The following is a 25,619-nucleotide window of genomic DNA, read 5'->3' as shown; positions in this document are numbered from 1 at the left end:
GGTAATTAGTGAAGGCTCAGCAAGACTAAGAAGCTCAAAATTAAGTATTGACAACAAGAGAGCTATTAACTTAGCCAAAGCTAAAGCTATAATGTGAAGAGCATGCCATATTGAGATTTGGCACCATATGCTAAGAGACTGGATGCAAAAGAACAAAATCTTGATCAAGCATATTGAAAGTGATGCAAATAAAGCTGACAGGCTCACAAAGGCTCTTGCAATGAATTCCTACACTCAATTTGTGAGTGTGATAGGGGTGACAGATTAATACAGGAAAATATGAAAGTTTATCAGTAAAACTGGTGAAAATACTGTATCACAGCAAATGAAGCTAAGTCTAAAAAAGGAATAAATCTGGATTTTGTAATTAATTTTTATTGCAGATTTGAGAGATTTGGAAGCTTTAGATCTTTGTGGCTCTTGCTCACTGCTGGAGCTTGTTGCATGGGGGGGTGTTAGGTAGTCCAACTAGCACCTTGCTCACATGACCCACATAGATTAGCTGAGATTCCCCTTTAGGTAGCTTAGCGAATGACAAGCATACAAGTCCTCCATCAAACCTGCCACCACCTACCTGGTCAGAGGTTAAAGTATTTTAGGCCTAGTTTCACCTCATCCTTTTTGGGAGACAGAGAAGAGAGAACAACGGCCAATCAGACATCCTGCGCCTGATTCCTCCAACAATGTCCTCCCATATTAGGCAGCAATGCATGGAGGGGTAATTAATGCCGGATTTGCGGAGGCTGTTTGAATCTTTGGGTACTTATTGGAACTGCCCTGGTTCGGCAACCATTTGACAGGGTAAGATGTCAAGCAATGGCAAATTGCGGGTTCTTGGTCGCCAGCAAACGAGCTCTGCTTCTGTCGTAAAGTGTATATAAATCATTGCCTTGTATGTGCTGTTTCTTTCGGGCAAAAAAGGCTTTCTTGCGCCCTCACGCCCACTGATAGTGTTGCCGCCAATCTTGACCACAGGACCCATATTCCAAGATCACTTGGAATTTGACATTATCCCACTTGGTGTAGGATAAGTATGGAAAGGTTCCTGAACAGGATGCAAACATATGCTGAGAGCTTGCAGCCAGGAGAGCAGATGAAATGGACAGTCCAAAACTCCATGTTGTGTTCTATCGACCCCGTTACGGCAATTTTCAACATTGGGCATTGTATCTTGATGCCGACGACCAGGATGTAATCTTTGAGGTTGTTGGATCGCATCCGAACTTCCAGCCCAATGTCGTGTATTCGAAACCCGAACGTTCCAAGAATTTTGTTGGCAAAGTCTTCATTGCTACAATGAGCAAAAACGACATTCAAAGGGTGCATGATGTCGTCCGTGAGACTCCTGTGGATAACGACACCGTGGAATGGGATTGTCAGGAATATGTGCTTGATATTCTCGACAAGCTAGAAGATGAGTTCATTTTGGAAGAGGATGATGAGGAGTACCGTGAAGCTCGGGATGAATTGAAGGAAAAGCGAGGCGCAATCCTCTAATTTCCTTGCCATGCCCTCAGTTTCCACTAAGTATTTAGCTTTCGTGCCTAGGATCACAATCAGGGCTTTGCAACCACCTAATACATGCTGCGATATAGTACCAATTTCCGACGCCTCCATTCTTCTAAAGCCATATGATAATCACTCCACCAACCTCCCATGAGCGTAGTCCAGTAACCACCACATGCCATAGCGTTCTGGCGAAATACACTCCGGTAGGAACAAATACCAGTCATCATCTCCAGAAGGGCCGAGGCCGTTTGTGCTCCTAATCAACTCGTAATACTCAGGATAGAATCCACTATATTCCCAGTCCAGCAGACCAGTAATTCGGAATTGGCCGCCATCGCTTGCTTCTACAGTAATATTATCTGGTCGCAGATCACCATGTGTAAACACACATTGAATTTCTAACTGCCCGGGTCGGATGCAGGGTTGACAGAGCCGGTCGATAAATTCTGTGAAAATAGGAGTGCGCAAAGAGGGGAACTGAAAGTTCTTGAAATCCTTTATGGTAAGAATGGGTTCAATGCTGTGGCGAAGATGTCTCCTAACATCTTTACAGCCTTCGCCGCGGACTCCTCCGAGCGGCATCCCATCGGGGCATGAGAGGGACCTTAGATCAGCTAGGATTTCGTTCAGCTGATGTTGAATAGACCTCTTCTGTGCGATATCCAGTCCTGTCCAGATGTCTGCCAGTGTTGTCGTGGGGACGTAAGTCATAAAAATTAAAGAGACATTGTTGACATGTAATAATCCAGATGGCCTTGGAGCGGGCACTGTGGGCTTGTGCACTTCCAGGTACAGTAGTGTTGTATATTCAGTGTAGTCCACCGCATTCTTTATGGCCTTAACGACGATATTTCCATCGCATTTGAAAACCATTTTCTTTCGAGGAAACGGGCTTTTCCAGAGAATTTCAGAGCGCTGCATAAGCCCTATTAAGGCCTCCGACATGTCCGTACCCGCCAGCATTCTGCAAACCGAGTCAGATAAGGGAAATATAACGGCGATGGGTTCGGAAGGTCTTAGAAACACGCGGATATCGTCTTCGAGAACTGAACCTGACGTCGTTGCAGCAGAAATAGGTGCTACCGGCAGAGAAGTTAGAAAAGGTAGGTTATAACTATGGAGGGAATCTTAACTCGCTGAGGATAGTAACGGAGTCCGCATTTCAGAGAGACGCTCAGAGTAGTCCTTAGGGAAGTATAATGTCAGATCAATTTCGGGATCCGCTGCAACCGCCTTTTGCAACCGGCTTAGTGTGTGGATATTGAATCGTGCTGCTTTGGACTTTTTTGGGCTTGTACCCTCTGACTCCTCATGCCTTTTCCTCTTCGCCATTTTTAGGGAGAGGGCTGATACCGATTTTGATAACAATGAGAGCTACTGGAGAGAAAAAGAACAGTCTGTGAACGTCCCTACTGGAAGTGTTAGTGTTTGAGGTCAGTCTTTGCACATGCCAACTCCCAAATCTGGCCTAGCTCCACCACGTGACTATAAGTGTCGGATGTACAGGGTAAAATTGTTCTGGAGTCTGGTCTCTTTGTTAGGTAATCCAACTAGCACCTCACTCACATGACCCACATAGATTAGCTGAGATTCCTCTTTAGGTAGCTTAGTGAATGACAAGCATACAAGTTCTTCATCAGGTTATAGCTCTTTGTGCTGAAGAGCAAGCATATAAGATTGATTTACAGCTCAATTGAATATTGAAGCTTACAATTAACATTCTGAACAGTTATTCTTGTGAATAACAAGGTTTTACAAGCACTAAAGAGAGCATATGTCATGATAGATGCCTTCTATACATGCAAACTTCTGTAGCTTTCTGGCATCAAGCTGAAGAGTGAGTTGAATCCTGTAGCTTTCTAGCACATAATCAGAGAGTGAGTGAAATATCTGCTAAACACAACTAGCAAGCAAATCAAGCATCTGGCAACATCAAAGTCATGATAAACTATACAGATGAACCAGAGCACTGAACTTCTGATCAGAAGACTTCAACAAATCTTTCTACACCTCAAACCAAGCTTAGATAGTTAAGTAGGCTCAGAGATGGCCCACCAAATAACAAGCAGAAGTCTAGAAAGGAGAGCAAACTTCAAATGTTATGCAGAATGATACTGAATCAACAGAAGATGATGCAAAAGCAATAGAAGTTAATATAAAGATAACAGAAAATGATACAACAGCTGGCACAGCAAATGAACCTTCTGTCAGGCCAAGAAAGCACTGCAAACACACCTGCAACAGTACAAGAGAACCTGGAGCAAGAAGCTCAACAAGAAGAGAACCAAAAACTAGACTCTGAGAACAAACTAGAAAAATTTGTTGAAAATCTTATAGATACAAATACATGAACCAGCAGAGCAATCAATTAATTCATGAAGATCTCAAAAACAGTAAAGAAGCCTATAATTCTGGCTGAGACCAGCAACTATCTAGCATGAAGCAAAGTCATTCTAAAGATAGCTCATCAAGTGAATACTGAGAAGATTATTCTGGAAAGACAAGAGATCTTACTACAGCTAGAGAACTTAAAGATTTCAGAATACTGAAACATTCAAAATAAATAATTATACAGCCTAATCAATAGTATGATATCTGCACAAGCTAAAGAACACTTTGAGAAATCAGATAGTCTTAGTATCTATAAACTCTGAAAAGCTGTAAAGACAGTCTTTCAAGAGAGACCTGAGATACAGCAGGAAAACCTATATATAAAGTTAATAAGAATGACACTACAGTCTGCTGACTCAGAAAGAAATTATATAAAGAGATTTCTAGTAATCTGTATAGAATTTGAGAGATTAAAATTCAAACAACTAGATCATACTCTACATGATATTTTAAAGGCAAATATTATGCCTTAATAAAGAGAGTTCATACAGAACTGATTTGATATGGCATGCCAGAGTGAAACAAATCTATCAGAGAAGAATTTGAAAGATCTACTGAAGAATATTCTTCACCAAATCTCTAAAAAAGATGAGAAGAAAGGCAGATCTACAAGATCAAATACAAATGTAACAACAAGCTCAGATTCTCAAAGATCTTATAAGAATATGAACTCCAAATCCATTCCAGAGAAGAGCTCACCACTAAACTGGAACTGCTATATCTGTGGCAAACCTGGCCACTTATCTAAATTCTGCAGATCTAACAAGAATACAAATTTAAAGTCTAATAAGTTTAAGAAAGACTCTAAAGATAAAAGCAAGAAAGTAATAACAGTTATAACAGACAAGATTCATTTGATTCACAAAGCAGTCTTTTCTACAAGAGAAGTATATGAATCCACAAACAGATAGATTCTTGACTCTGAAGCCAGATCTCACATAATCTCACATATAGATCTAGTTCAAATGGACCCAAAGAGCCATGCAACACAACTGCTTATTACAAATGATTTGAAATCAGTCACCAGAGAATTCAGCACAGCCAGTATTCAAACTGACAATAGTGAATTAAGTATTAAGAGAATTAGAATTGTGCGTGACCTTCAAGTTAATCTTATAAGCTTTGAAAAGCTTATATGAGATGGGTTTACAGTAGAACAGCTCTACATTAATGAAGAACATATCTTTCTACTAGAATTGGCAGATAAAATACAGAGCTTTGAAGCTGTACTTAATGAAGATGATATTCTAGTTCTACAAATGCCTAGAATATGCAATTTACCAGCATATACATTTTTAATGCCTATAAAACCTCTAGAGCCCTGCTATTGAAGTGGGGTATGATGGGATGTCTTGTCAAAGTAGGTGAGTTGGTTGAGATGATAAGAGTGCAAGAAGGATGAAAAATCACAACATAGTAAGGATGGTAATAGCTGAGTAGTAAGAACAGAGAAGCATGCCTTAACAGACACCTAAGCTTATAAGAAATAATAGTACTAAAGAGCCCTGTATTAATACAGGCAGCTCTAATAAGAAACAGTGGCAAGCTTTATGAATAAGAGATCTTCATATTCTCTAACTAATAACCAAACTAGCAATAAAGAATAAGTGTGTAGTAAAGTACAAAGATGCATGAAAGTGTTGAGCAAGATGCAGAAGCTATAGGTGGTTTATATAGCTCAGAGATAGTAGCTGGAGAGGAGTTTTGTGCATCAGACCAGAATAATCTTTGTTCTAATATGGTATCAGAATCCCCACTACATTTTCTCCTGGCTTTCAATGTTGGCATCCCCTGACAACAAGCAACATATGAAACAAAACAAAGATAATTTAGTAAAGAAAATAAGAGAATAAGAAATAGTAACAATCTGATAAGAAAAGAGATAGAAAATAAGAATAAAGAGAGTAACAGCAGCAATTTCTAATAATAATTATCATAATTCTCTTCTTTCACCAAGTTCTTGAAAGAAGGAGAAGGCTGAACTGACACTGGATCAATGTTGTTATGCACACAATGCTAATAGAATTTGTTACTAAAAGCTTTCTTTGAAATTTGATATGTCTTGACAATAGTATCTAAGGCAATTTGTGTGGTCTTTAGATGCTAGTTATTAATAAAGTTCTGAGCCTTCTTCTCTTCTGGTCCAAAGAGGGTATTGAGCTTCTCAATCATTATAAAGTTGTCCCATCTAATTCAGTCTACCAAGGCATCTAATATAGCTCCTAAGCCTTGCAATTGAATAGCAGTAGAGAATTGATATGGAACTGATGCATAACAGTTTAAATGGCTGGAGAGTGATGATGGCTCTGGAACTAGATCCCTATGTGTGGTGGAGAGCTGTAATCAGATACCAGCTTCATTGACTTCAAGATATTCATGATTCTTCTAAATTGCCACATACCAGAGTAGTATAGTACACCAGATCTTTTTGCATAGACTGTAAGCTCTATAAGGCAGCAGAGAGCTTGTAATTTGGATATTGCCAGGTTTGTAAATGATATCAGTCCATCTAATATCAAATTTTCTTTTGTTGTCTTTGGTATACATTGTATTCTTAATGTGATGAATATAGTCATTAGTGAATAAGCCTTGCTCTTTGACTAGTTCTTATCAATTCTCTAGATGATTATGCATTTCTGGCAAGATTTCTGTGCAGTTGCCAGGCTCTTCTGCAGTTAAAGTCAAGAATTCTTGTATCATATTAATGCCCTTTCCAGTAGTAATAGCATCTGGAATATTGACATTGATATGATGAAATTCTGTTTTATTCTCTGGCTTTGCATACTTGGCATAATATGAATAGGAGATTAATTTCCAAGTGTGGTTGGATCTTGTCAGCATATACTAAAGATAGTATGCAGAGTTCTGGCATATAAGTTGTTAGCTGATATTGTAGTATATTGTTCTCAGCCATCTGTAATTGTTGCAGCCTTCCATTATTTGTTAATAATGATAGTATATATCATATTTGTTATTGACCTGAGTGAGTACTGTAGTGGTGATGCCTTGTAACTTATTGTTTCACCAGCATATTAGCTAGAGAATAATGACAGATCCAGTGGTTTCCCATTTCTTCTCAAAATTGCTGGTAGTGAACTTGTTAACTTCAGTGATCTGTATGTATTAGTTAAAGTTAAATGTTTGCATGTTTGCAACCAGAGAGATAATTGGCTGATGTTTGAATTTATAAATGTCTAAAGCATCTTCAGCTCTAGCTGGTCTATTTGTCAAATGAAACCAGAGGTGGATACTGTCATTAGTCTTGACTGAGTCAATATTGTGAGGATTTCTATAGATGTGAGTCAAATAGTTGAGAAGCTATTCTCTATTAAGTGTGTGAGTCTGCAACCCAAGTTTTGAAGTTATTAGTTTTGCATGGTTATAGTATAGATAGATATCAGCTTTCTTATCACTAAATGCCTTTTCTAATTGCTTCAGGATGTGAATAAGCTCCAAGCATTGGCAAATCCCTACCAGGCCCAGGGCTAGCCCCAGGTGTCTGGGTGGCCAGGGTGTCTGTGCTTATGTTGCTTTTCTGGACTTACCCTGGGTGGGCACAGGACTCACTCTGGTAAGCATTTTTCTCTGCCATGGTCCCAGGCAACTTCTAATATAATGAGTGCCTTTACTGCATCTGCTGTTAATTTAGCATGTTCTATAAATGCTATTATTTTCAACAACTCTGTTGTGTCTACTAGATCTGTTATTTTTTATTGATCCACACAAGCTGCTTTCTTTCACATTGGTATTAATGACAGCAATAAAGATGTTATTGATATTTTTATTTACTCTACTGATAATGTTGCTTATATGATTACTGTTACAATTAACATAAACAACACTATCACCAAATGCATTAATGTCCCATTTCATGATGCTGCTACTAACACCAGAGGTGACAATAAATATGCTGCTCTTAACTTTGCTGTAGAAAATAAATCTAGTGATGCAGCCAGGTAATTCACTACTACTGATGTGAAAAACACAATTACACAGGACCTCATATATACTCTTCAATGCTATTAATCTTGCTGTATGGCCTGACTATTTCATGTCATACAGCTAGATTAGCAAGCTTTACCCCATTAATTATTATTTTCTGGCCTCCTCATGCTCTGTATTCTCAAGAACATGAGGACTGCTCTTTTCATCATCTTTATTATCTTTATCATCTCTGTCATCTCTATTATCTCTGTTGGCCTCATTGTTCCTGTTGTCTCCATTGTCTCCATCAACATCAGATGTCTTGTTTGTAAGGTCATGAATATACTCCAAGTTAATATTCTTGATGTCAACAAGCCTCTACATTTTTGATTCACATTTGTTAGTACAATCTAACAAACTGGAGTTAACTTCATGTCAGACTAATCAAAGTACTATCATTCAGAGTCCCAATATTACTATACTGTGATGTGCACTCATTACCATCATCAGTATCTTCCACAAAGTCTAGCTCTACCAAATCATCCAAACCATTCTCATACTCATTAATAATATCAGCAGCAGCAGGCTCTCTCTTCTTCTGAGCATCCTATTCTATATGAGCTCTCACTTTGTCAAAAATGATTTTACAAATATGTGATTGTTGTTCTTCTGTCTGTCAGTTTCAAACAGCTTGTAGACATTTAAAATCATCTATTAAAGTACAGTACTAGTTAGCTTTCAAATTAATCAAGCCAGCATCTGTAAAGCAGCTTACTCTGCACAGCTTGGTTCTCAAATCTGATATATTCATAACTACCAGTCTTATACTTCTTGATAGTGTAGTACAAACATGTTGATGCTCAAATGATGCAATCAGCAGGCAGAGAATCAAAGAGATACATAATGTGTTCATTCATGGCAGAGTTGTATATACCCCTATTATAGAGAAACTGACCAACAGCAACATATATTATTGGGTTCAGAAAGCATCTCTTGCCATCCTGTCATTCCAGACTTCTTAGTAGCAGATTTTATCAGATGGGCATCTTAGAAAGATGTTGTGTATCTTTTTCTCTGGATTGAAATATGTAAAGCTATCTTTAAAAAGAAGATTTGCAGCAGTCTCTTTCTACTCTTCAGCTGTTAATTCAAAGTGTTTCTCCATCACAACATTATAAGTCTTTTTCATGAAGTGCCCTCATGCAAAACTTGCAATATTGTGAAGCTAACATGTAATGTTAGAAACTTGTTGTGTCTTGTAAAGATAATAAGACTTACTCTTCTAGCTTCTGTCTTATTTAATTTATAAAATAAAGTACTTGATATACTACTGACATTACATCTGTTATTATATCATATCTACACTGCTCTTGTCCAGATGCTCTCAATCATTTCACTAAGTTAGTCTGTATTAGCAAGGTATTCAGGCCATGATATCAGTTAATTATCTGGTACTCTGTCAAGATTCAAACCAGAAAACAGCTGTACTCTTCAGAATTGCTCTGCAATGGAAAGCACTGCTTTATTGGCTGCATTCAGTAATCTGATCAGGCAATGCTGCTTGGCACCATGTCATATTACACACTTTGAAGCAGGCAGCTGGGCACTGAAAGATATATTTACTGTATTTTCTGGAGTTGCAGTGCTTCTGACTCTAGTATCATAATTCTGTCAAAGTTCTTTAGTTATCTGCAATGGCTTCTATCATGTTAGATATTGTTAGTGCTAGCAGATACATTGTAATTACAACTTACTTTCTCAAATAATATATCAATATTACTATTCTTTGTCAAGTTTATTGCTTCTTGCATTATACTATTCTGTGACATTGATGATGCACCCTTGCCTATTAATTGCATTTGAATTAGCAATTATCTCTGTAGCATATTACTAAAATCTGACTAACTCTGTCTGCTTTTCAGAGAACCTGCTGACTGTTTAGTTAATGTATTATATTTGGCTGTCTATTGCTTGCATCAACTGTTTATCTGATCTCAGAAAAGCTCTTGCAGTACTTACTGATTTGATTCTCTTTCTTGTTATCTGAGAAGTGGCAGATGCACTTCTGTACTGAGTAGTGCCTAACTGAATTTGTGATGGTGACTTCTGCTTCTGTAACAAGAGCACTATTGTATGCAATTTCTTACATGAGAGTCAGTCTTCAATCCCATTAATATAAAACAATTCAAGTTTGACACATCTTTCAATTCACTATATAATATGTGTGAACAACAATAGATTGAAGAGAATTAACTTGTGAAATATCTTGCATTAATTGTTGATGTAGAGGAGAATTCTCAGTACCAGAATGCTGAAATGAAGAAGAAGAATTGTTGAAGAAATTGAAGTCTCTGAAATGCTGGTTCAGCATTTAGCAACTAGACTAGTAATCTTTTTGATAATGATCACCAATTATAAGCTATTTCAAAGCTGGAACTCCTGTGTATCTGCTCCATAAAATAAACTCAAAAAGTCACCCAAATAGTTATTCTATCAGAAGTGGACATACACACCTAACCACCACTTTTATTAAAAAGCAATTCTTCAATTCCATTCAAACCAGTTAGAAAAAGCTGAAAGTAGCACCATTTTAAGCAATACATTTGTTTGAGAGCTGTTCAGAACAAATACTCTTTACAGATTTTCAGCAGCTTGTTGTCTAGCAGCTCAAAGTACCAAATTTGAGTATCTTTCCAGTCAAGATCAAGCTCATTTTAAAGCAGTATTCTTAATTATTGGAAGAAGACACATAAAATCAGAGCTGAGTTATCTATCATGCTTGTTCTTTTCTTTAGCATGCTCTTACAGTTGCTGACAAGATCTTCCATACTACATATTATAGTGTCTCTCTGTTCTAAATGTTGAACAACTATATTTGTTGATTCAAGCAGAGTATTATTCATTTCATTACTGCTATTATTCTGTCCAGTAAGAATAATACATTAAAGCTTTGCAGTGGCATTTAGAAACTGTTGTTTTTGACTCTATTCATGTATCCTGACAATCCCTCCAATATTAATACCAGAAGAAACAGAGTTGAACTGAGAATAATTACTGTCTGATGAAGCAATTAAGTTTGAATGTACAAGCTCTTCTCTGAATAAGTAGTACTTTTAGTTGTTGTTGCATTTCTGAGCTATTGCTGTTAGACAACATTGTGCCTGGAAAGTCAGATAATCATGAAAGATAGAATCATATTAAGCAATTATTTGCTGAATAACATCAAGTAGTTTCTTTCTGTTCTTCTATATACTAAGCTTCTTTCTGAATATCTATTGTAGATACATCTCTTGTTCAACAGAGCAACATAGTAATTGATATATGTTACAGTCAATTTTCAGTTCATGTTTAATCACTGACAATTTTCAATCTTTGACTTCCAGTAATCTGGTGCTAGCCACATGGCTTTGTCTGGAGAATGTATTCCTGAGGACTATTGTCAGTATTACTTGAGAAAATCACTTAGTAAATAACAGATTCTTAAATTGAATTGCATGTAATAAATAATCAAAGAAAAACCATGCAACTCATCAAGTTCCAGAATGCAAAACATGAACTGGAGCCTGTAAAGTCACTGTAAGAGATTGGGAGATGTTATGGGTCACATGACTAACTAACTAATAGGTTAGTTAACTAAGTTATTGAGTTACTCTGTAACTAGTTAGCCAGTTAGATAACTAGTTACTTCATATTTCATACAGCCACAGAAAATGCTTTAATCTTCATCAATATACAGAGTACTTTTATTTATTAAGAGCTACTGTCTTCTTTATAAGTATAGTGTTGTTTCATGTTGAGTATATGTATTCTTTTTATTTAACTCTGTAGTTACAGAGTACAGATGATGGGGTCTCAAAGTCATGTTAGAATATATATCTAGTCATACAGCAAGAGTCTGACAGATATGCACATCTGTTATATAGCTAGATATTATGGCCATCCAACTGACTATATAATCACCATGAAGATGTTCTATCTCATCTCTGACATAAATAATTCATTGCAATATTGTTAAGTAAAGCAGTAAAAAAAATGTATTCAACAATTTACTGAAACTTTTCAGTTGCTGACAAGTATTCTTGAATATTTTAATTACTCAGTCAATTCTTTCTCAGATTCTCCATCAGATTTTGCTTTTCTATTTGCTATCTCTTGTTAAGGTTTAGAGGAAAACTTATTTGCTAGTGCTGTACTGGTGTTCATAAAATCTGAGTCATATAGACTTGTATACTGGTTCCAGTCAATATAGTTGTTCACATAAAAAAGTCTTTTATCTCTGTATAAAGACTCATCTTCTGTTGCTGAAACAACATGTACACTATAGATGATATTCTTTATGAAGTAGATTCATTGTTTATCAAGATTACAGCTTTTTAACAGAGACCTTTGAGATATTGCAGGTAATTCCATCTTAATCATGCCATAAATCTTATGCAGAATTCCAGTATGAGTCTGTAACATGTCAATAAATGTGCTACTATATATTGCAGGTTGTGCAGATAATATATTGATCTTTTAGCTTCTTATATATTCTGTCTGTTCATGATCAAGAACTGTTATCACAACCACAAGCTGGCCAACCATCTTGCCATTCAATATGGACCTACTTGCTCAGAATAGTTCATGCACTTGGACCCAAATGTAGTTCTGCCACCAGAAATTTGTTTTTTCCATCCATGCTGGTGAGCAATGTACAATTTTCTTGATTAATCTTTCTCAGTTTGAGTCATTCTTTCCATCTGGTTTCCAAGTTATGATAGATTGATGAATTTGAAGACAGTATATCTTGACCCAATCTCATTAAGGCTCTTGTTTATTACTGAAAGCACAAGTTTCTCCAGATTTTATAATATTCAATTGCTTTCATATTTCCCAAACAAATACAGCAAGTGTCTCAAGAAATTCATCATTCAGGCTTTTCAATTAGCTGGCTAGATCTGCAGCAGTGAGTTGATTCTTGAGAAGATTTCTAGAACTTAGTTCAGACACCTGTTACTTCAAGTCATGTATAGGCACTGCCTCTGATGAGCATGTGTTCTTGACTTCTAGCTTATCAGCTGCTCTTGCTGCTTCTTGATTCAGAATTTTATTATCAAGTGCTGTATTCTTAAGTAACATCATGTTCATGCAGCAGATGTTGTGTTTGATTATTTGGTTCTGATATAATTCTTGCTTGTTGATTCTACTGAACAGCTTTTTAACTAAATATTTGTGTGATATCTCATAATTCTCAGTATCAAATCTATCAAGTCTCCCAAATTCATAGATGAATTGCGCATAGTGAACAAGTACATGGAACTTCAGAAAGTTAAAATACCCACTCTCAGCAGAATCTTTATTATTTGTCTAATAGTCACTAAAAGCTTATTTAAGTCTGTTAATTTAATATAGTGCATGTTCAATATATTTCAATGTATTCTCATCATGCAACCAATATTACACAAGAAAAAGCAGATTAAGTACAGCATGAGCAAATAGTACAGCAGCTGACTTTGTCTTTGTCAGTATGAAAGCAATTACTATAATTAACTGTCACACAACTACTCTCTATTGAACTCCAGTTCATTAACTTATAGTGCTGAACTTCTTGAAGTGCTTCAGTAAATGATACACAGGAATCTGTTGAAACCACTCATCAAGTCTTGCAATACCTACAGTATCTGATATAATAATGGTGGAATCAGAGTCTTTCTTCTCTTGACACATTGCTTTAAAGACATTCTTGATTAAAGTCTTCAACCAGTTAATTAAATGATTCACTAGTTCTTTAAGCAATTGGTGGAAGATGTCAATCATTATAATACTGTGAACATTTACTAATGAATAATGCCATACAAAGTTCAGAACAGCATGAATCAACATTTCTTTAATTCTTGTTGAAATTTCATCAAGTCTTCTGGTTACTATTGCATCCTGCTGATTCTGAAGCATTGCCAGTGTGTATTCATGGGTTCTCATTGGCCAGAATTCCATCAGATTCTCTTGTGCATTAGGTGGAACAGTACAAATAATGCAGTGTCTACTACTTTTAACTTCAGTTATCAACACTTGTTCTTTATAGTCAGCTATTATTCTGGCAAGAATAGGAAAACAGTTTTGAACTCACTCATCAGTATATTTGACCATGAAGCCTGTTTTATACAAGTGTTCAAGTACTAATTGACTCAACTAACTGTCAGTCAATTTTGTCAACAGATTCAGCATATATCTAGCTGTACAGCTAGATTATATGTTGCAATGACAGAAACTTGTAGTGCTTTAAAGTAAGACTTACACTTCAGTATAATTCTTATAAACTCATAATATACTTGGAATTTGAGTTTCTGTAATGCATTCTTTAGTGATGGGAGAAATTCAACAAGCATTGTGCCATTCATGTTATAAGACCATCTTACTATATTGCTTAAATTTTCAATTAAGAGATATACAGGCCATGAGTTCAAGTCTTCATGTTAGTTAATAAGCTGTATTTTATCTGTCACAATTAACACTAGTATTACAGTTGCACCATCAGAAAAGTTCTTCTGTATATTTTACCACTAATTTCCAGTATGCATTTCTGTATACACTCAGTCATTGCTCTGATTAAAGTACTGCACTGGTTCATATACCAGATGTTTCTGAAATGATTTATAGTCAAGAAGATGTTGAATAACATATTCAACTTTCTGATACTAAAGCTTGTGTATCTTAAAGTGTAAATCTAGTTCTGGCAAGAGAACTGTTACATTCATCTAAACTCAATTTCTTGCAGTATAATCATATGAGATCTTGACAACTTTCAAGAAGAGCTTGTCTGTATTGTAAAAACTCAGTTATGTAGTGATGCTGTATAGAGAAGAGCTCTTCAAGAAGTTATTAATATTTTTCTTGCTAAGTTTTGCTCTGAAAAAGAAACTTGCTATTCTATAATCAATCTCACTACAAAATAAATAAAATGAATTGTGTTCTTCTGAATATTCAGAATCAGATTCAATTTGAATATTAACAGGTACACCTGCCCTTTAACCTGTTGTCTTGTATATGATGGTGTGGGTTGTGAATGTGATGAAAAGCTTGGCTGGTGATACCAGAATGTAGAGATTTGAGCTTCTTTTAACAATGAATTCTGTACATTCTCTCTTGTCATCAGTGTCAACATTACATGTAACCAAATCTTCTTGTGATAGAAGGTTACTAGCTGTAGTGCTTTCAAGTAACAAGATTTCTGGCTTATTTATCTTAATGTTCTCTTTCCCCATGTTGGCCAACCAGTCACTATAGTTGTCATGAACAAAATCCCATTCACTAGTAGAGATTTCAGTAGTGTTAAGATTATCAGCATGTTCTTGAATCTCTGAGTCTGTCAGAATAACTGATTCAGTCTGGAAAGACTAGAATTCTTGAAAATAATCAAGTAACACTGGATATTTTATGCAATGCCTCTCTAATTTACTTAATGTGGAGATTTGCTTGCTACAAGCAGCACAACAGCAATGGAAAAACATTATTTAAAAATTTGGTTGCTAGTAAATTATTGCATAATAATAGAGACTTTACTTTATACTTGCTCTGGCTTCACTTTACACTTACTTTGGCCTCACTTACAGAGTAGTGTATTTTTACTATAATATTACAATAATATTTACAAGCTAGTTTATTTTAGACTTAGCTTGGCAGCATTATACAAGATATAAATACTTCTTCTCTCCTGTCTTCTATAACTCTTAATATTATATCTAGCTATACTGGTGCTGCAGTTATAACCTGCAGCTGCAGCTGCTGCTTCTGCTGCAGAAAAGAAAGCATTGCTAGCTTGATTACTTAACAGCAGCATTTAATAAGTTCTACCAATGTTGCATCTTTCATAAAAATCTAGCTAATATTTATGGAGGTTCTGTCATATCAGAACTATTGCAAACAATCAGGGACATTATACTATGTTATTATTTGTTGTCTTTACAGATACTAAGCATTTAATTAATGATGCTGTAAAGAATTAAGTTGTCATGAACTCTGTAAATACAGACTTTAATATCAAGTATCTTATCAGTTATAAATTTAACAATACTAAGATTCAAGCTGACATGAAACACTTTCTCTTCAAGATCATTAATAAGAGTGGCAAGCCCATTATCTTGAATTTAAAGATGAGACCAAATAATTTATACCAGAGAAGATTATCTCTACTGTCAACAATGCTGGCATGATTATGCCAGTCTACTTCAATAATAAAGCAGTTTCTGCCAGGGAAGATCTTCTCCATATCTTGATTAAGATGGGAGAGACAGCTGACTCTTATCTTGATGGCACTGTTAATAATGCTGGTGTGACTGTGCCAGTCTACTTTAATAACAAAGCAGTTTCCACTAAAGGAGATCTTCTCCATGATCTTGATCAAGATGAGGAAGATGGTTAAACCTCATCTTGATGGCACTATTAATAATGCTGGTGTAATTATGCCAGCCTACTTCAACAATTTCCAGCATCAAGCTATCAAGAATGCCAGTCTTATTACTGATTTTAACATTTTCTATACCCTGAACAAGCTCAATGTTATCATGATTATGCATGACTTTGAATTAAAGTTAGTTGCTATAGAGTTTCTTATACTTGCCATTCTGAAATACAGATGTAGCATTGAGATATTATAATATAATATAGAGATTCTATATTATTTTCTTGTTGCCATGCTTGTCTACTTGATCTACTGAGCTGTTATCTAGCTGTAAAGCATAGCATGTATTTTAGAAATACTGCTGAAGATTTACAGCTTTTACTTTAAATATGAGAATATTAGATCTTATGCTACTTTTCTAGCTGTACAGTACAGAGATGTGTTGTTTTGAATTTTCTAATTAGGTCAAGAGTCTACACTTTATTTTTGTTGCTATAATCTCCCTTCCAACTCTCTCTCTAACTACTAATCTATACAGTCTTGCCAGCTATGTTACAAGCTTGCTGGCTCTCCAAATTAGTAAAGATAAGCTCTCTACAGCCATGAATTTCAATCTTGAAAGAGCTTATAAGCTTGCTAACTAGAGATTAGCAATATACAGACTTCTCTATGAGTGCAAAACAAGCTCTATAAGCACTTTCTTTCTCATAAGCAACAAGCTGATATTGAACTTAGACACCATTTGAAGACTTCTTTTATAATATTGTGTGTTGTACATCTAGATATGCAACATATCTTCTGACTTGAAATTCTTATTGTATGGCTAGTATGCCCCAATATTTACTATATTGAGTGACTGGTTATTATTCTAATATAGAGTTTAGTCTAGCTTGAGAAATGGATTCTTCAACTTCATTAAAGAAAATAAGCACACTGAAGGCTCACAAGGCAGCCAAGGCTGAAGACCTTCACTCAAGTACAATTTCTGGAGTCCATGTACTTGGTAGTAGTCAAATCTATAAAAACCAAGCAAAGCTTGCAGAATATTTAGCCTTCCCAAGAACAGGTGTATTGTGAGAATAGATGCAATCAGATGAAATCAACTATGTTTTAACTACATTCCACAAGAAATACAGCAATTTCTTCAGTAGAACTGGCCCTGTATACAGATCTGATACCTTAATTCATATTGATGTAATGAAGAAAATGAAGCTTCTAACAATACAGGCAGAAATTTCTTCACTCAATCATGATCTTGAGAATCTTAAGCCTACTGATGATGTTTCTACTGTAATGTTATTATGAGCTGTTTAGCAATTAATTGCAAAATTCAAGAAGAGATTTAAAAATGATAATTCTGAGAACATACATAGACTTCTTCTTCTATTGAAATATGTAGTATGGACAAGATCTGCAGATTGATAGCTTAAACAAGAAAAAGACTGTAAGCAAGACAATAAAGTAATCATCTCAAAGTATACAGACCTGAATGTGTAAGATGATCCTGCTGCAAAGGCAGAAGCTGAGACTGCTATTACTACAGTCATTAGCAAAGAGTTTCAAGGCAATGTTGAAATTGATTCTACTGATGAAGATGTTAATACTGATTCAAGAAGAACACCAATAATGCTGTTGAAATCATGAATAAGATTATTCATGAGATTAGCTCTGATATTCCTTTGCCTTCTATAAATAAAGACATGAGAAAAGCCTTACTTGAAAAGTTTACCAAAAATGCTGTTAATATCAAAATACCATTTGTAGAAAAGCACAGATCTGACAATAGACTAATAGCTAATGCCAAACATCTGGAACACCTTGAAATAAGTGATGATAATGACAATAATAAAGATTCTGTTGAGAATACCAGCAAGACTCTCTTTAAGCTGAATTGCATGCTCAATACAACTGGAGCAGAAGCTCCAGATTATCTTACTACTTGTTCTGACTTGAATATGGACTCTGACAACCTGATGGTTGCAAATCTTACACTGAAACCTTGGCAAGTCACTGGAGTTGCTTGAAAATTGACACAAGAGCTGTCATCAGTAAAAGATGGAATTCTTGCTGATGAAGCAGAACTGGAAAAGACTGCACAATACTGCACTTTAATTCTCAAAGCAAAAGAACAAAAGTCAACTGGGCCATATTATCCAACTCTGATTGTCTGTCTGAATGGAGTGATCATTAATTGAGTTGATCAGATTGTTCAGTTCTTCTCTGATAGCATTTGACTGATTCTTTTTTATGGTGTTCTTGGCAGCAGAGAGATCATTAATGACACTCTCAAGAAGTTTATTGTTGACAAAACCACATTGAAATCTGAATTCAAAAAGCTCAACAAAAATAATCTGAAGACTGCAACAACAGTTATCATCATGTTATATTTGGTATAGTGACAGTGCATGTATTTGAGCTCTGATGATCTAGCCATACAACACAAGACTCCAGATATCACTATATGACTAGATGAATGCTCTGATGTATTCAGGAACATGCTTCAGCAGCTTTACAGAAAACTTGATTGGCTGACTGAAAACTTCTTTAAATGTGTGATACTTAATGAAGAATACAAAGTTGAGAATTCAAGAATCTCTGTCCACAAGACTATTATCTTGATCTCAAGAGACTATATCTGAATTGTGTCAGTAACCTCTATAATGAACAGAGCCTTCAATTTGTCTGGTTTTATGTAGCTTATCAATAAGAAATCTTTACATATGAATTTTGATTTTCAAGCAATTAACAACCCACTTAAAGTTTATGAGAAAGTGCCCATGTCTGATATGAATTGCTTGCATATTCTGCACCCATTGCTCTACAATCAGCTTTTTTAACATGATTCAATATTGTCACACTCTGTAATGATTGCTTTGCCTTAAATTCTTAACTGCATCCAGCTTCATCAGACATATGGTCACTAAATAAATCTTGATGGTATATGTGGAGTTGTCACTATTGACAGAGATATTCCAAGCTATAGTGCATAGATGATCAAGTGTAAAATGATGCAGATAAAACAGCTAGTACAGTATTACAGCATTTACTTACATCTTGTTTCAATACTGAAGAAAGAAACTGTTAGTGATATCCAAGAATCTTCTGAGAATGAAAATGATATTAGTGGCAGTTTTGACATAGCTGTTTATTGCTGGCTCAGGCATGCATCATTTTTATTTGCTTTGGAAAACCTTTTTACTTCAACCATTGCAAAGCATGAGAGTAATCTGTCTCAAGATATTAATCAAAAGTGCCACTCATTTCAGGAAATTGTGTAGCTTATAAGCAGAATGATCATCAATGATAACATTTTCTGTATTTCAGCTGACTGTATATAAATTGTTGAATTCTTATGCTCAACAACATTAAAATATTTGATGTTTCTTAAGATTCTTCAAAAAGTTATGGACATCAAGAGGTGTTGTCTTTTAGTCTTTGTTACTTATCTGACTGTTGAGTTTCATGTTGAAATCTTCTTGAAACTTCTTGAGTACAATATTCTTTTACTACAAGCAGGCCAGTTGTTTCAGAAACAGCAAAAAATATAAGATGTCTTTAATAATTCTGACAGCAATGTTGAAGTTTTGGTCACTACTTATAGTACTTGCTCTCTTGATATCAATATCCATCACCACTGCTTGAACATTGCCATGCTTGAACCAGTAATTAATGTGAACACCACTTTACAGGTTATGGAAAGAGTTCACTATCTTGATCAAACAGAAAAGCAACAGATCTGAATTCTTCATGATATAAATACATTTGATTGTTTTGTTGAATTTAATCAAGTAAACAAGATGATCCCCCAAATTATTGATATGATACAGAATATATTTGATGATCTTGAAGATAAACTAGCTGTATGGCTAGATGAACCTCCAGAAGATGTTAAGGCTTAGAAAAATAACAAGAGACAGAACAATATTATGGCAAATTTACTAAATGAGATCAAGAATATTGTGTGTGAATAAGTGAATATCTTCTACTATAAAATATTTGAACAAACTTGTTTGTGTTTAAAATACAAAGACATGACAGACTTAGAATTAGATGACGACATTATGAAAAAGATCTGGTGAATGCTTGAGTTAGTTCCATTAAAAAAGCTGGTCATAACCAGCAAGGCTCTTCTTGTGACATAATCACCAGTAAAATCTAGTGATGAGATGTCTGCCAAGCCAGATTCAGAGCAGCCTCTACAACATGCAGATCCACCAGAAAATAAGGCTGTTACAGAAATTACAGAAGGTGATTCAAAAACACCAGACAGTCTATACAAATCTTTACAAGACTTCACCCTCTTTATCAGAGTTCTAATGCCTGGTACACTATCCACTATTGAGCTTGAATATATGAATCTTGATGATTTACTCTTGATAGATCTTGGCAGCTTGCCATCTTCAGATAAAACAGATGACAATGACAAGAAAAATAAGATACCAGAAGATGGAACAGAAAATAGTAACAAGAAAATTAAGAAATCAGATACTAATAGTTGGAAGTGTAAAACTCTGCTTTATATACAGCCTCTGCATAGCATCAAGAGATCAAGAGTTTCTGAGAATTCATGATGTACTTTAGTTTTTTACTTACATCTAAATGTAGCTTTGTAAGTTTTTACAAAAAATGAGAATGCTACTAGCCTTGAAATTATTTATTTTAATATATACAGTTAGAACCTTCAGATAGCTAAGAGTACAAAGTACTAGTGAAAGTGGCATCTTGGCTTAATGAGTAAAAGAGATAATTAAAGAATGATTTGATAAAGTTTAGCAGATCTGAAGCCATTACTAGTGAAAGAACTTAATCAGAGCTAATCTGGAGCAACAAGAAAATCAAAAATGTGGCCTGGAGTAAAACCGGAGCAATTATGTGGTGCCAAGAGCACTAAGACTATCTATAGCACAAAAAATTATACTAAAATTTGTGGGGCATGGCAGGCCTGATAGGGATTTGCTGATGCTTGCCTATAGCAATATGCTTATAGAATGTAAACAATATGTATAATAACCATTTTATACAAGTAGTTAATTAATATACTCTATAATTTCATTTGTGAGAATTGTACGTGTGGATTGGCGTGACAATGAATCTATAGGAGGAATTGTATGTAGAAAAGAGTACGCAAGGTAAAAGGTCTGGTATTGGCAGCTATGTACAACTTGTAGACAAGATTGCCACTGGCTCCCAACAAGGAGTTCACACAGTGGCAGCCTTTTATGTGTGCTTGCGAGCATGTGACTTAGTACCTTGTGAGAACACATGTACTCCCAACAGCTTGCAAGCCCAGGCCCTGGGCTCTCATGGGTGTTGTTCATCTGTGTAAGGGGTTTGCGGGCGAATCCTTACATCATTATATAGTACCTTTAATTCAACTCATCACATACAATTGTAAAGATGGGGCCAAAACAATATTTAATAAGAGAGAAGATCTGGGCCACATAGAAGCATCATCAGACCTTGAAAGACTATTAAAAAGATATATTCAAGACAGAAGAGACAGATTAGAAGATACACTATAATATGCTGAAGAGAATTCAAGCCAAACATGAGTGATATGCACTCTCAGTAGTTTGCATTAGATTATATTAACATCCATTGCTGGCAGAATAGCAGCAAGAAGAATCACAAGATAATTAAGAATAAAGCTATTGAACAGTTGATGATCAAGCAATTTATCAAGAGCAAGTGAAAGAAGTATCATAAGCATCAGCTTATGATATCTCAGCAAAAGAAGAGAAAACAGAAGAAGAAGCATCATCAAGAAGAAATTACAGAGATCAAGAATAAAGCTCAGCAGAACAAGAAGATAGAATCTAAAAGTAACAAAATTTGGTAACAGTCCTGACATATTTAGATCAAAATAAGCCAGCTACAGTATTTTATTACTGCACATAAGCAGGTCCAGTTCCAACAAATAATAGTTAAGCTTGAGACTAAGATCATAAACTATAATTATGATTGTCTTGCTGCAGTCAGTATAGTAAGAGAGAGAGTTAAGAAGAAAATGAGAAAATTTCTGAGCTAATTACAAAATCTAATTGAAGATAATAATAGTCTGCCTGCTTCAGAGAAGATAAAGAAAGATGATTTTGAGATGTAGTGTTCTCTGATAAGAACAATGAGAAGAATAATAAGAAGAATAATGATTGGATTATTAATATCTAAAGAAGAAAGTTAGGTTTTTAGTCCTTTTTTTATATTAATTTGAGAATAGACTGCTATTAAATTGATAAAATATTTTATTTTTCTGAAGAAGAATGTTCCATTTTATAGATGATGATGATTTTGTAGTTGATTACTGTACAGAGTAGAATAAGTCTAACTAGCTAAAGATTATCAAATTTTACTTGAACTGTTAAACCAAATTTTGTTACTTTTTTAACTAAGACAGAACTCAGAGAAAAATTAATTTAATTGTGAAAAAAAAAAATCTAATTAAATAGCTGAAGCTAGCAAACAAGCAAAATTTACAGAGATTTCTTCAGAATTAACTATAGTTTAATATGAAAAAAAATAATTTGTATTGTGAAAGAAGCAGCATTATAAGTTGTTTGTTACTTAATAATTAACTACTTAAGCTGCTCAGTTAATTAAGAATAAGAATCATGATGACCTCAACTGAAAGATAAAGTAATGTTATTCTGATTTTTGGTCAAAATTTGATCAGATAACAAAGCATTCTAAGAATACTTTAGAGATGATTTGCAAGCATTATTAAATCTTTCTCAGTTATTTAAGCTTTTCTTGAAATAGTACAAGTGATCTGAAGAAGCATTTAACCAGTAAAGATTATACAAAAACTAGTGACAGACAGAATAATACTCTGATTAACATAATAATAGATCATGGATTCTAATTTTCCAAATTAACAAATTTTAGTAACAGTTCTGGTATCTTAGTAAGAGTTTCTGAAGCATTCTTGAACAGATTCAGATCTGTCTGTTCCTAAATATAATTAAGACAATTTTCTTCAGCAGCTTGTGCAAATATTAATATTCTTGAATCTCTTATTTTATGCTATCAAGAATTCAGCATTTCACATCTTAATAATCATGCTTAATTCAACAATGGCATTACAGATATTTACACAAGAAATATTATATCAGATTATAAATAATATGTATAATCAGCTATTTTAAAATTTTCTCTTTAATTATAATTCAACAATTAAGATATCTCTAATAGTGAATAATTGAACAAGTCCCAATAATCTTTTCTTTATGATAATTAATGATTATTATATTACAGAGAATTAAGAGTACTATAAGTATTTACTGGATTTGAAAAGTTTAGAAACTGCTTATACTAGCAAGAATATGATAGAGATTCTTCAACAATTATTAGCAGCATGAAGACTTGAGAGCAATCTCCTTGTAATTACAAGTAACAATGCATCAAATAATAATATCATGCAAGTACATCTTATACATCAGTTAAGGCTAGCATTAGAGTAGTTGAACAAGACAACTGATTGAAATGCAGACAATAAAACAATACTCTGTCTTGCTTATATGATTTAACTTGTGATTTGAGAGCTGGTTTGCAATCTCAAGATTCAGCCAGATAATAATGCTCTATTCACTATCTTTAATAAGAGCTTAATTACTGATGATCTAGCATCAACAAATACATTTGCAAATACTCTTAGAAAGATGATGAAATTTAGTAACAGTCTTGATATACTTAAGTTAATTTACTAATCTTTACTTAATAATAAATTCATCTTGTTTTTAATATAATCAATATCTTCTCTTAACTTGCTGCACATTTCCAAGAATATTAATAAGAGAATCAGCACAAGATGATTCAAAATGTTTGCACAAGATGAAATTTTATCTATAAGATATATATTTGTATCTTGTTGCTTTAACAAGCTGTAGACTTATAAATTCAAAACTTATCACTAAAATATTAAAGACTTTACTTATTAAATCATGACTGAAAGCAGATAAAGTATATAGTTGAACTGTTGCAGTCATTTAGTCAATTTATCAAGATACTATTCAAACAACAGATTCAATAATTTATCTAATATAGGTAATCTATAATCATCTTTTCCAGCATTTAAAAAGAGAGAAGAACAAGATCTAATAGTTAACAATAAGAGAGAACATTAAATAAGCTATCAAAGCTGCCAGCTTGAAATTCTAGAAATACTATAGTAATACTGAGAATTCAAAAAGTGAGCTGCTAGCTGTAGCTGCTGCCCTTCATTTATTATATTATATGAGAGTATATGATTCAGAGAATTGGACCAGTGACAAGCATGAAACATATCAATAATATATTTTGAGGTTTTACAAAAAGCATTATAAGAAATATAAACAGTCAAGAGAAGTAATACTTGATATGAATGATGTATAATTGTTATAAGTATTATTCTGATTTTCTCTCTACTAACTTCTTTAGAATATTAAGCAAATGATTTGTGAGAGACCCTATTAAAGACAAGCAAATTTCCAAAATAAAATACAGCAATATTTAAATGATAAAAATTTAATATTATTTCAAGCTTCAATTCTGGAACAGTAGAGAATGCTAGAGTCTGATTTTTTAACTGTTGCTTAAATGACAAGAGATATCCTGGCTGTATCTTTAACAGAAGTTAGAGTAGAACAGATTTTTAATATTGCTCAGAATACATATTATTATCAATAATTACAGCTCCATACATCTATAATTAAGAAGATCATGCTACTTAAACATGGAGACAAGATATATATGCTGAATGAAGCACTCATATCATATAAGAAGTTGATCAAGAAAATCATTCAAGATAATCAAGAGAATCAAGATACTCCAGAGATTGTACAGAAAGAGATTGCAAGCCTGCTAAATTCACTACTTAATTCAGACAAGAAACAGAAAATATGTTAATATTATTAATAGATACTCAAGTAGCTAAAGTCTAATAACTTGCAATATAATCTAATTATGTAAAGAGCATTACTAAATTTCATTACTTTTCTAAAGTTAAATAAATTGATAAAATTATGTTAGAACTGTTACCAAATTTTATTATCTTTTAATAACACAAATAGGATCAGAATTTTCAGTCTCATTCTACACTTTACTGGTTCTGTCCCATATACAATATTGAAATTCAAGTTCTATCTCATTTTGTTATGGCCAGGTTCCAGAACCATTCTATTAGCTAGATTTTGATTCCAGTTCCAATTCTATTCTGATTTCAGCTTCCATGGAACTGTCCCAATATGCTGTTAAATAATTCAGTCTCATTCTGTTGAGCTAAGCTTCAACCCAATCCTGTTCTTGGAACAGAAATTAGAACAGGAATTCAGAACTAGAACAGAAAATCCTGGAACTGGATATCACTCTATATATTATATACATCTCTGAATGAGAGAATTCTTTTTCTTAGATAAAAGGCTACAGGTACTATATTAATGATTGA

At 34.4% G+C, this 25,619-nt stretch overlaps 6 protein-coding genes across 7 annotated transcripts; 2 read left to right on the top strand and 4 right to left on the bottom strand.

Moving 5' to 3' along the window:
• Positions 1 to 806: 806 nt before the first annotated feature.
• Positions 807 to 1,497, top strand: CIMG_00013 (uncharacterized protein; the record flags this gene model as incomplete). Its single annotated transcript, XM_001246241.2, has 2 exons — positions 807 to 871; positions 1,086 to 1,497. 2 exons carry the CDS (start codon positions 807 to 809, stop codon positions 1,495 to 1,497), a joined length of 477 nt encoding a protein of 158 aa, XP_001246242.2.
• CIMG_10458 lies at positions 1,444 to 2,928 on the bottom strand. 2 transcript variants are annotated; one of them, XM_004445951.1, is made up of 3 exons: positions 2,808 to 2,887; positions 2,643 to 2,742; positions 1,444 to 2,588 (listed from the first exon to the last, which is right to left on the bottom strand). In XM_004445951.1, exons 1-3 carry the CDS (start codon positions 2,820 to 2,822, stop codon positions 1,639 to 1,641), a joined length of 1,065 nt encoding a protein of 354 aa, XP_004446008.1. In that variant the 5' UTR covers positions 2,823 to 2,887; the 3' UTR covers positions 1,444 to 1,638. The 2 variants fall into 2 exon arrangements, with proteins under 2 accessions (XP_004446008.1, XP_004446007.1); XM_004445950.1 differs by having other exon boundaries at positions 2,643 to 2,928.
• Positions 2,929 to 7,992: 5,064 nt separating this feature from the next.
• On the bottom strand, positions 7,993 to 8,635 carry CIMG_12918 (uncharacterized protein; the record flags this gene model as incomplete). The annotated part of the gene is made up of 4 exons (XM_001246244.1): positions 7,993 to 8,202; positions 8,360 to 8,431; positions 8,473 to 8,535; positions 8,600 to 8,635. The coding sequence occupies 4 exons, from the start codon at positions 8,633 to 8,635 to the stop codon at positions 7,993 to 7,995; spliced, it is 381 nt and encodes a 126-aa protein (XP_001246245.1).
• A 548-nt stretch (positions 8,636 to 9,183) lies between these two features.
• On the bottom strand, positions 9,184 to 9,995 carry CIMG_12917 (uncharacterized protein; the record flags this gene model as incomplete). Its single annotated transcript, XM_001246245.2, has 5 exons — positions 9,184 to 9,220; positions 9,410 to 9,492; positions 9,579 to 9,670; positions 9,844 to 9,889; positions 9,972 to 9,995. 5 exons carry the CDS (start codon positions 9,993 to 9,995, stop codon positions 9,184 to 9,186), a joined length of 282 nt encoding a protein of 93 aa, XP_001246246.2.
• A 2,821-nt stretch (positions 9,996 to 12,816) lies between these two features.
• Positions 12,817 to 14,201, bottom strand: CIMG_12916 (uncharacterized protein; the record flags this gene model as incomplete). The annotated part of the gene is made up of 5 exons (XM_001246246.2): positions 12,817 to 13,170; positions 13,288 to 13,320; positions 13,480 to 13,843; positions 13,931 to 13,979; positions 14,099 to 14,201. 5 exons carry the CDS (start codon positions 14,199 to 14,201, stop codon positions 12,817 to 12,819), a joined length of 903 nt encoding a protein of 300 aa, XP_001246247.2.
• A 6,166-nt stretch (positions 14,202 to 20,367) lies between these two features.
• Positions 20,368 to 20,772, top strand: CIMG_12915 (uncharacterized protein; the record flags this gene model as incomplete). The annotated part of the gene is made up of 1 exon (XM_001246248.1): positions 20,368 to 20,772. One exon carries the CDS (start codon positions 20,368 to 20,370, stop codon positions 20,770 to 20,772), a length of 405 nt encoding a protein of 134 aa, XP_001246249.1.
• Positions 20,773 to 25,619: the final 4,847 nt, after the last annotated feature.

The sequence above is a fragment of the Coccidioides immitis genome, assembly GCF_000149335.2.
Source record: "Coccidioides immitis RS genomic scaffold supercont3.1, whole genome shotgun sequence".
Classification (NCBI taxonomy): Eukaryota; Fungi; Ascomycota; class Eurotiomycetes; order Onygenales; family Onygenaceae; genus Coccidioides; species Coccidioides immitis.
The sequence above is the reverse complement of the archived record's forward strand: the minus strand, read 5'-3'. Positions and strand labels throughout refer to the sequence as shown.

Bases quoted from the DNA above. Each gene is read 5' to 3' on its own strand.
- CIMG_10458 (XM_004445950.1), bottom strand. From the start codon at position 2,841: ATGGCGAAGAGGAAAAGGCATGAGGAGTCAGAGGGTACAAGCCCAAAA. The intron at 2,589-2,642 runs GTTAAGATTCCC...CTCTGCCGGTAG, and splicing joins TCCGTTACTATCCTCAGCGA to CACCTATTTCTGCTGCAACG.